The sequence below is a fragment of the Cupressus sempervirens genome, chromosome 9, assembly GCF_028749045.1.
Source record: "Cupressus sempervirens isolate cs-2001-9-10 chromosome 9, ASM2874904v1, whole genome shotgun sequence".
Lineage (NCBI taxonomy): Eukaryota > Viridiplantae > Streptophyta > Pinopsida > Cupressales > Cupressaceae > Cupressus > Cupressus sempervirens.
Window position 1 is genome coordinate 617,932,378 of NC_143126.1, and position 12,166 is coordinate 617,944,543.

General features: G+C 40.3%; 1 protein-coding gene across 1 annotated transcript in view; it reads left to right on the plus strand.

Annotated features, from left to right (window-relative positions):
• LOC149540223 (alpha-L-fucosidase 2-like) overlaps positions 1-12,166 on the plus strand; it is a 200,878-nt gene that overhangs the window by 96,832 nt on the left and 91,880 nt on the right. Inside the window, exon 5 of the mRNA XM_089801359.1 lies at positions 2,094-2,252. Coding sequence (XP_089657485.1) covers positions 2,094-2,252 — 159 coding nt within the window. The remainder of the gene's footprint in view (positions 1-2,093; positions 2,253-12,166) is intronic.

Sequence of the window (12,166 nt, forward strand, 5' to 3'; positions counted from 1 at the left end):
CCATTTTCCGTGCAAGGACATCTTGAAAGCCCAAGTCACATTTTGAAAATCAGCAATCTCCATTTGCACGCATTCCCATGCACAAGCATTTTATAGCAAAAAAAAAAAACAAGAGGTAAAGGTGCTGATGAAAAGTTATTCCGAGTTTACATTTGTACATCGTCAAGAAGGTTTTCAAAGTGTCAGAGAATCCAAAATGTACCAATCTACAAAGGAGAATTTACGATAACTTGAACGAGAAAAGATGGATCACATCAAGTTTCCACATGACAATGGACAATTCATCAAAGAGAACCAGAGGTTATCAAAAGACGCAACACCATGGTTATCAAGGTGAATGCAGCGGTACAAAATACAGGAACTTCCAATCCTATGATCATTCGGGATTGCGTTGTCAAGTACAAGGCCCTTCAGAATTGTTTCAACTCTCTTCCATCTTCTTTCTTCTTCTTTCATGTTTGTAATTGAAGAGAATGTAATACAACTTACATATGTACTTACATGTAATTTGAGTTACATGTGTATGTAAAAGATGTAATGTGAGTTGCATGTGTAGTTGCATGTAACCTTATATTTTCTCTTCTACTTAGACTAGGTCAAAGTTGGTTGAGTTACTCCCACATTTTCCTCCACTTTTTTCTCAACTCCTATGCCTATATAAAGGAGTGCCCCCTCATTGTAAAAATCATCTTTTGTTGTACGCAAGAAAGCTCTGCCACATTTGTGCAAGCATAACTTTGATTGTGTACTACAAATTTTAGAGAAAAGTGAATAAAAGAAGCAATTGGATTTGAAGCTTTGACTGGAAGCAATTGTGATAGAACAAATTAGAAGCTTTGATTGTAATTTGTGCCTATTTTCTTGATTCGTGTTATTATTGTGTGTTCAATAAAAGAGCATAGAAAAGAGTTAAGAAACAATTGAAGCCCGAGCTTTGACCAAGAACAATTGTGAAAATCCATAGCTAGAAGCTTATATTTTTGTCTTAATTCGCAAAATACTTAGATTGTTCTTACATTTAGGAGTCTTTGTGCCCTAATTGTAAAACTTTTACTATATAGAAGTACGACCGGACTTAGAGCCAAACCGGTATGTTTTTAGCTAGCCTTTGACTTAGTGAAGATTTATCGGTATCACTGTTTCCAGCTCTTGATAGAAGTGTAGTTAGAGATTTACCTTGCCTATTATTCGTTCTATGAGTATGTGGATCCTTTTTTGAAAGTTAAGAAGAAAGGATATTAGTAACACCCTATTTATGAGATCTCTCGACTTCTTGCTTACTTTGAGTTGATCCAAGGAACAGTGAGAAGGGGGAGCCTTCCCTTTAAGGTAGGAGAGACTCTATCTCACATGCTGTGGCTAGTCATCCTATTTTGCGACTGAATTTTTACCCAAAACTGTCGGTTGCAAAATATCCAACCAACACAACTACACAAGTTTTAAATCTCATGAGAGCACATAGATGTACAGGAGCTTAGTGACTTGAGTAATGATAACTGTTTTTTCAGTAATATTGAAGATTAGTGAGTAGTTAAATCTTGTATATGGCAAAAGATGGTCTAGGTAGAGTCCATATACAATGCTGCTGTGTACAGTTATGAAATTACTATTTTTGGTTTATGGGGTTCATGTCTATACTCATCTTATGAAAGCCATGTATTGGATTCAAATACATGATGTAGGCACTGCAGGGGGCAACTTGGCATATTTGGTAACATGGTTTTCTTGTTCTAACTAGTATACAATGCAAAGGCTTGCTCATTTTGTTTGTCAACCATAGTTTACTAATATGTATACTTTTTCTTTCCAGCTGAATGAATTTAAATATCTACATCTCTTATGCAATTACCTTCTAAAATATAAATATATGAGGTCTCTTTTAGTAATCTTTCCATACAAGAATGGCATGGCCTATATTAGAAACTGGAACAGGTCACCAAGGATGAAAACAAGCGAGACAGAAACACTCTTTTTTATTGGAGAAAAATCAAAAGCAATATGTTTATAAATCTAGTAAAAAACAAGTTTCTTTGTGAGTCACTTCTTTTTAAATTGCTGATCACTAATCTTTTGGAGTAATTGTGCCATTACAGGTGAACTATAAAACAGGTGGCTGGGTCACTCATCATGTTACAGATATTTGGGCAAAAACTTCTGCTAGTGAAGGTAAAACAAAGCATGCTGTATGGCCTATGGGTGGAGCATGGCTGTGCACACATCTTTGGGAGCATTATTCATATACTCTTGACAAGGTAATGTCTTGAAAACTTAAGTCTGAGAGAGAGAGAGAGAGAGGGAGAGAGATCTTTGGTTGTCTGTTTGAATTGTTCTATGGGATTGGGATCTAAATCTCTGGTTATTTGTTTGAACTGTTCTATGGAATGTGGGATATTGTAATGCTTGATTTCTAGGAATATCCACTAGTTCATCACCTTACATTTTTAAAACTAAAGAAAATGTGAATTTAGAAGAGGTATTATAGAATAAAATTGTTTTGATTTGTCCACCTTTTACAGAAAAGTTAAATATGATTCTCAGTACCTCTGCAAGTTAGTTTTAGTGTGTTTAAACTAATGAAATAATAAATATATATTGCAAAGCTTATAGTATATGGGATTTGAAGAATTATGAAGGTCAACCTATGTCAAGTTGTGAATCCATAAATACATGTATAAGGGTAAAATTATAGGTGGTCATCAACATTATGTGAAGATTAGCCTCATGGAGAGACTTTTGTTTAGGTCCTAGGTACTAGTTCCCTAGCAATTAGACAACCTTGTAAGTTTTGTGCATCTTTTACTTCGAGGATGCATGTCCTATATGGTTTTGGCACGTGACAATAAAGTTTTCTCACTAGACTTGTAGTTCCTTAAATACTCTCATGGTATAGCTTTGTGCCAGGACATTGGCTAGTGCAATCAAAGTTGAGCTCTCAGTATAGAACATTTTTGTTGGGTTTTTTGAACAAAAGATCTTATAGGTGTTCTCTAATGGGACAAGAGTTGCCATGCATGGCATGGACTTTGTAAGGTATACGAAAACATGATAGTTTCCAATCTGCATTGCAACTTTTCAAATGTACATATTGTAGTTGTCTGATTTTCTATAAGCAACAACTCCAGCTTTGTGCTAGTTTTAGGGGTTGATGAACTGGTTTATGCTAGGCTGGCGGATGAGTGTGTTGGGCAGGCTTGCAAACTCAACTTGTGATTTTGGGGCCACCCTCCCTCCTCTACTGACCCTCTCCCTATAGGCTATTCCTTTCTCCGTGGTCAGCTGCATATTATAGAAATTACACTCAATAGAGCTTGGTTTGGTCATGATGGCACCCTTTCCTCAGGTTTCTTACACTTGTCGATTGTCAGTGAGTTGTTAGAGCAAGGATGAAGCTCTTTCCTCTTCCAATTGATGCAGTACAAGGCAGAGAATCTCCAAATAAGATGTCCTAGCCCCCAACAAATAACCACACAACAGAAACACAACACAAGATACAAGATCTGATACCAAACACCACTCTGTATTTATAAATCAACTAATTACATGCAATGTGTTAGGTTGTAAAGCCTTCCTGGTTACGGCCAAACACAAAGCAAGTAATAGTTCTGCAAGATCCCTCAAGATACAACCCAAACCCTGGCTAGTCCAGATCTATAGCACTACAACACTCTGGTTGAAACCTCCAACAAGATCTAAACTTGTGCTTGCAAGCCACTAAGAAATCTTCTCTGTTTCCCAAGTTGTAGCTACTAGCTCTGCTACACTTCTCTCCTCTTAGCTACTCAATGCTAAATGAATGATGACTCTAGACTCCACAAGACCCTCTACTTATACTAAACCAAGCCACAGGTCGACTTAGGATAATAGATATTAAATAAACACTCACATTAAATAAACCCTTAAGCCACAAGTTGGCTTGACTACAAACATTAAATACATGAAACAATTAAATACTTAGGATAGGCCCTAAATTTACAATGCATAACTAACTCAAAAGACCACATAAGAGTTCGTGCACTTAGACATAGGTCCATGTGCCATCCAACAATCCAAATCCAAGAGCACATACGCCAACTCCCTTGGATAGAAGCTCATGAATACAATCTCCAAAGTCTACTAGTAAATTAGGAACATGCAACCAACAGTCACCAAAATGGCTCTAACTCCAAGATGATAACTCCATACTCTATACGCACTTAGGACAAGGTTGCCCAATATGGTTTGAACATATCCCCAACCATGCAAACCATTGGGCAACAAAATTTAAGCTTGATGCTCCTGTACACCGACTAAGATCTATCTAGACAAGGATCTCACTAAATCATTGGTAATGAAATTGGAACACTCACTAGGATTAGTTGGCGAGGCTAGGTAGAATGGTATATGGGCCATCATCAGGAATCTCAAGGCCGTCATTTATGCTTCTTCTTCCTCAGGTTGGGAGTTGAGGCTGACCTCCAAGGCCAAATGATGCTAGCTAAGGCAAATTGGAATGAGGGTGGCACATAGCAACTCTCTGCATGTTAACTGCAAGAATGAAACTGGTAGTTTATGGTCCTTGCTAGGTCTTTTTGGGGATGCCATCAGATTCGCCGACATTGTGTTGGCTACCAAAACTCATGAGAGTCCTACCCCCCTCTCTCTGATATCATCAAGTTTCAGTGGTTGTTGTCTTTCAAAAATGAGGTCAGATTTTCTGGTAGGGTTAGGGGATCTAGTGGTGATGTTTGCCTTGTTAGTGATCGACTTTTCAACACGACCTATGTTGTTTACTTTCACAGTTCTACTAGGTTCATGTGGATCTATGTTGGGATGGGTGATTATTTTGCGAGGGATATCTTAATGGGAGTTCACTACTTTTCTCCAACCACTTCGTCTTATGCGATCTACAATACATGGGAGGAGGATTCCTTTGGGGACTTACGAGATGGTATCAATAGGTTTTCGGCTTTGGGGGACATCATTATTTTGGGGTGACTTTATGCTTGCACAAGGGACCTTCGGACGCCCCTCCATGGCTAGGTAACTGATTATGTCTGTACTTTTGAGTTAGATCTGCCAACGTTGGGTTTATAGTGTTCCTCTGATGATTGCAGTGGTCCCCTTATTAGGTATGGTCATTATTTATTGCAACACTGAGTCTTCAACTTTGTGATCTTGAACAAGATCTCTTGCCTACCTGGCTTCAGTCTCTTCTCTTGTTGGCCCCATTGCAGGGGGCCAAGTGTGGTGAACTATGCTCTTTCTTGCTCTTCGTTCATTTCCTCCATTAGTTTCTTCACCATTTCTCGTCTCCCCTTGGCCGATCACTTTGTCCTTAGACTTACCATCAGGGCCTCCTCCCACCCATCAAAGAGGCCCCACTCGAACTCTTTTTTCCTTTGCTGATAATGATTGCAACCTCTTCACTTGCCACCTTAGGCAGCTCCTCCCACAATCTCTCTTCACTACCATGTTTGACCTTGTTGTTGAGAATAGTTATTTGTTAAGTGTGTAAGTTGTCTAGTACCGAAGGTAGTTGGAATGTGATGGTTGAGTCACAACCCTGTGGGTACTATATGTACATCCATTTGAGTGGCATTAGGGAGGAATCAGAAGTACATTGTCTTATATTGTATTGACATGGAAGCAGCAATACAGTTTTATGAAACTTAGTGTTACATTGTTTACTTTTCTATTATGCACCCATGATAGTAAACATTTGGCATCGTTGCCAAGGTCGATTTTGGGGAGAGTGACATGAACAATGGGATATGAAGAATAGAATAAATGGGAATACCTCTCTAGGAGAACGTGAGAACTAACGAAAACAGAATAACTGAGCTATATTAAGGCGAGCATTAACTGACTATAAATTTTCATATTTTGTTCTACATGAGTATTGAAACCTTCATACGAAGAGAAGCCATAAGTGAAGGGGTTCTGGAGGACATTGTTTGGGACTCACTGAATGTGAGCCTCATTGCAAACCTATTGTTGCATCAATTTCCTCGATTGTTTGCACAAGCGTTTTTGGCGCAAAAAAGACAACAAGAGGAAATCGAGCAAGAATAACATAGGCAGTGAACCCTCTGAAACTTTCTGGAACACAACCGGTGAGAGTCTGAGGACTGTGATGAAAACCGTCAGAGGTCTAACCCATGAGCCCTAAGCCATGAGAATGTGAGTGAAATGTCAGAAGTGTGAGTGAAAAAAGAACTAAACTCTATAACGGTCGCATAGATGATCCATGATGATGTACAAAGAATATATATATAAATAAAAGTGTTCTTTCTAAACATGTTTCAAATTCACGAATGAGAAGTATATATGCCAGATACACTAAATAAGGATAGAAATTTAAGGGAACGAATCAATGTCGTACAAGCCAAACACCAAGCCCTAATTCTTGCAAAACAAACTGAATGAAGACAAAGGTTAAAGCAACTCGCCAAAGGGAACCACGAAGGTGTCACGGGCAGTGAGCACAAGGGTGCCGTAGGAGGTGCAGTGACTAAAGGGGAACGGTTCGGTTAGCTAGAACACCAGCGAGTGAGAAGTAGTGAGGAACTTTTGGAGGAGACATGATAGATTTGATTTGATCAAAGAGGCATGTGAACAATTTTTAAACATATCTATCACACCTTGGGCAGAGGGAAATTGGGGCAGAAGCACCCGAAGTGAAGGGGAAGAGGAAGCGAAGGAAGCCGAAGACACTGAGACAGTGAGAAGTGTCAGGATGACACTGCATGGTGGTCAAGTAAACCTTCCATGATCCAATCCTAGCAGTTCGAGAACACAATAAGTTGGTCTAGGACAAATAAGAGGAATCATGTCACAGAAACAAAAACTACCCAAGTTTATTGGTGACGGGAAGGAAGATCTTGTTAGACATTGTCGTACGTGTGAAACTATTTGGATGACAAATGGGGGTACTGATAAAGACAAATGGGTTCACCAATTTCCTGTAACCCTACAGGGTGTTGCCATCAACTGATATTTAGACAGACAAAATGAACAAGGTTAATGGGATGATTTCAGAAAAGAATTCCATGCAGAATTTAAACTGCTTTACGATGATAATGAGATCGACATAGAAATCTACTATGCTAAACAATGGAAGAAGCAAACTATCTGAGCTTACAATAGAAGGTTGAATGAATTGCTCAGGAAGATGGAAACCCAACCGACGGATGAATTGAAGAAGAGATGGTTCCTCGACAGATTGAACATATCTTTGAGAAGAAAAATGAGGATAGTATTGCTGACATCGTACAATGATGCATATGATAGAGCTATGAATTGGGAAAGCGAAAGTAAAACATTAAAGAAGAAAAGTAGGTCATCGTCTGAGGGTGATGAATCATCAGACGAGGGTAGTAGTAGTGATGATGAATCCAATAAAAAGGTGCAAGCATTACAAAAGGATATGGAATGCATGATGTGGGAGTTCAAAATGATGAAAGGAGGTGCAAGGCAAAGTGACAATGGAGAATTGTGGTGCATGGAGTGCAGAGAAAGCAGACACAAAAAGGGAGCATGTCCAAAAAATCATTATGTGACATCTGCCAGGTGATGGGCCATTCCACCAAGGACTACCCATATAACTTAAAGACGAGAGGGCCACAAGTTCTTTTCACCGAGGAACACCATCTACCTTTGGGGCAGCCACCGCCAACGAGCAAACAAACAATGCGTCATCTAGCGGGTTTCAAAATTATCAACGAGGAGGAAGATGAGGTAATGAGAACAAAATCTGGATACAATATGATTCGAAGGGCCGACCAATGATTCAGTGTTGGGCATGCAGCCAATGGGGCCACTTCATCCAAGATTATGAGAAGAACAACACATCACAAAAGTTGTGTTGATGGTGTTGTCTTGGAGACCATGAAGAAGCCAATTGCCTGAAGCCTTGCGTGAACCTACTCAACACTAAAGACAAAGGAGTACTGTCAGTCACTCGTAATCAAGTGAAACAAGTTGTGTACCCTGATCCCCATGTAGAGAAGCAAAGAGTACAGGAGGCAAAAGAGGAAATAGAGAAGGTAATGAAAGCGAAGGGAGATTCACGTGTGGGTACAAGTACCTCTGGACGAACAAAGGTTGAGAAAAACATACTACGATGGATGTTACAAATGGAGGTTCCAATTAAAATACAAGATCTCCTCCACACCTTACCCCAGTTGAAGACAACATTATTGAATACTTGCACTGTACAGCCAAGTACCAGCACCACACAATAGCCAAATGTTTTGGAAGGATCAGCGGTAGACCCTATGTTACTTGCATTGAACAATGGACGGTACCCTGCGGTCGTTGATATTGGTATCCTTGGGACAATCCTCACCGATACCATAGTTGATGGTGGATCGGGGATAAATGTACTTCTAGAGGCGACATGGAAGAAACTTGGGAAGCCTACCCTGTGGCCCCCCACCTTCAACTTACTCAGTGCAAACCAACATGGAATTAAACCTCTGGGAACATTGATGGCTCAACCAGTCACCATTGGAACCCAACCATTTGTGCCAGATTCTGTAGTGATTCCATTGAAAAAGAAGGGGTATGATGTCATTTTTAGAAGGGGATGGTTAGTGGCAGCAAGGGAAAACCATAATTGGAAGAAAAAAATGCTTTCGTTTGAGAGCAGCGGAAGGAAGTTCATTGTTGACCTTCGTACACAAATCTTGAGCGAGGAGATGGCTTCAGAATCTGAATCCGACGAAGAGTCTAGTGGAATGGGCAAGGGAAGAGACCAGATGGAGCCTAATGATGAAGGTGTGTTGGAACTCGAAGGATGTTCAAAAGATGACTTGGATTCCTTGAAAGGACTCTTCCATAGGCAATTGGAAGATTATGAGTTATTTTCGAGTTGCAATATGGTATGAGTGGAAGGAATGGATGGAGAAGAGAAGGATGTGTTTCCGTTGGAGTTCGAGGAATACAAAGGAGAAGCCAAGGTGAATGAATGTCCTGCTCACAACTTTGACGTAGGGAAGCCAATCAAGTATGAAGAGCCATCCATATGGGTCACGAATCTCGGGGATGAAGAGAACCTATGCAACATACTGGTTGGCAATGATTGGGATAGTGTGTTGAAGTTGACATCATTCAAAATCTTCATAGAGTACAAAGATGTGTTTGCTTGGAGTTACAAGGATTTGAAGGGTGTACCACCAAAGTTGTGCGTACACCGTATAGCCCTACTGCTTGGAGTCATACCTGTGTAAAAGAGACCGTACAAGATGAACACGAATTATGCAGCCAGAGTTGGGGAAGAGATCCAATGCATGCTTAAGGCAAGATTCATAGTTAGAGTTGAGACAAGCAAATGGGCCTCACCCATTGTGATATTGTTAAAGGAGGCGAACTAGATTAGGATCTGTGTCGATTTCTGCTACTTGAATGTTGTCACTATAAAGGACCCCTTACGTATTCCATTCATGGATACAATACTTGAAGAAGTTGTTGGAGATGAAATCTACTCATTTATGGATGGGTTCTTTGGTTATAACCAGATATCAATCACGGATGAGGATAAGTTGAAGACCATTTTCGTGGTAGAGGATAGCGCCTATGCATATAACTGGATGCCCTTCGAGTTGTGCAATGTGCTAGCAACCTTTCAAAGAATAATTCTTCATATCTTACGTAAAATGTCCGTAAGAAACTTTCACACATTTTTGGATGATTGGTCTATCTTCAGTAGACAATACACGTATTTGGTAACACTCGGGGAGTGCATGGAAAGGAGTTGTTGGGCCAGGCTAGCACTAAACTTGATGAAGTGTAGATTCATGGTACCCTAGGGTAAGCTGTTGGGGCACATTGTATGTAAGACATGACTTAAAACTAATCTAGACAAGGTACGTGTAATAGTGGAGATGGAAGCATCGATTGACGTTAGTGGAGTCAAATCCTTTTTAGGACACATTGGATATTACAGAAGGTTCATAAAGAACTTTGCTCAAGTTTCATACCCCCTTGATAGGCTAACAAGAAAAGGGGAACCCTATGTTTGGGATTTGGAGTAAGAAACCTCCTTTACGGAATTGAAGACGAGATTGCTAGGGGCACCGATCTTGGCATACTCGAACTAGGAAAAAGAGTTTCACATGCATGTGGACGCGCATCTAACTTTGAAATTGGCACAACACTTGCACATACACGTGATCATGCCCTGAATCATCTATCTATTTTGCTAGCAGATTCTTGCCAAGGTAGGAGAAGAACTACAACATAATGGAATGGGAGGCTTTAGGAATGGTGTACATCATACAAAAGTTCAAACATTATTCGTTGGCAACACCCTTCACATTCTGCATAGACCACCAGGCATTGATGTACTTAGTGAACAAACCCATCATTTAGCGGAGGGTGAGCAGATGGTTGTTGCTACTTTAGGACATTACATTCACCATTGTGGTGTGATTGGGGAAGAGCCATGTCATAGCCGATCAACTATCTCGAATCAAGTTAGGGGAGCCGCTAGAAGGAGTCAATGATGATTTCCTAGATGCGCATTTATTTTGTATAACCATCCTTCTAAAGTGGTACAAAAGTATCGACGAATATCTATCCACTTCACAGCTCCCTAAGGTGATGCCACCAGGTGAACGATGGAAGTTGGTACTAAGAGCAGAACATTTTTCGATGATTAATGGTATGTTTTATAAGATGGGACCAGACCAAGTATTGAGAAGATGTGTCATGGAGCAGGAAGTACAAAGTATCCTTAGGGAAGCCCACGAAGCCCAACAGGATGACATATGGGACCAAACACGACGGCAAAAAAGTACTCCTAGTAGGGCTATGATGGCCTACGCTATACAATGATGTTAGACTGTGGGTGGTCAATTGTGACACTTGTCAGCGTGCGGGTAAACCCTTGAAACGGGATTTCATGCCGCTCAATCCATCACATGCCCAAGAGTTGTTTGAGCGGTGGGGTTTAGATTTTGTGGGGCCCCTCAAGCTAAGTAGGGCTCGGAGATGTCACTACGTTGTGGTAGTAACTAAGCATCCAACAAAGTGGGTGGAGGCACAAGCATTGCCTGACAACTTGGCCATAAGCACGACGAAGTTTATTTATTAGTAGATCATCATGCATTATGGCATCCCTATTCAGTTGACCAGTGACTGGGGAGGTCACTTCATCAATCATGTGATCTGATTGCTCATGACTGAGTTCAAAAAATTTCACTCCCTGTTGAGCTCATATTATCCCCCAAGGGCCAATGGCTAGGTGGAGGCAACAAACAAAATCCTAGTATTGGCCATCTACTAGTCATGCGGGGTGGTGCAAGTCGGTTGGGAAGAGAATCTGCCATTAGCACTTTGGGCCTACAGCACAATGTACAAAGTTACAACAGGACAAACACCATTCCAACTAATGTTCAGGCAAAAAGCGGTAGTGTCGGCAGAATTTATCGTTCTAAGCCTTCGAATAGCGATTGAAAATAGACTTGGCGCTATGGAAATTCTTCGAGAGAGATTGTATAGGTTGAACAAGCTAGACGAACGAAGGCTAATGGCGCAATGGGCAATGGAGGTAGTACAAACTCACCGTAAAGTATGGCATGATAAACATCTGAAGCAGACAAGGTTTCAGCCTGGACAGTTGGTGATAAAGTACAATGGGCATAATGAGATTAAACTTGGGAAGTTCAAGGTGAAATGGTTAGGACCCTACAAAATACAAGAAGTTGGCGACAATGGAGCCATTAAGCTGTGAACTCTCAATGGACGAGAGATAACATATCTAGTTAATGAAACGAAATTCAAGATCTATCATCAGAGGAAAAGGGTCGTAGAGTTAACATTGGTCGCCCGGAAGAGGAGGATACTTAGATTTAGGGATATAAAAATTTAGAAAAGCTGAAAAAAATAAAAATTTGAAAATTAAATAATAATAATAAAATAAGAATTTTATAAAGCCGATGTGAATACCAATGTTGGTAAAAGATGGAAATAGGAGAGATCATAAGGTAAATCTATGTAGCAAGAGAATTTTAATATTGCATAGTGATTGGAAAGAAAGAGACCACACGGTGATGATCATCGCACACAAAGACTTCACCACACATTGACAAGCCACCACAAGTTTGAAAAGAACGCACAGAGGAGAAAGTTGTGAGTTGAGAGATAGTCTAGAGTCAACACATTGATCACCGCAAAAAAATATTGA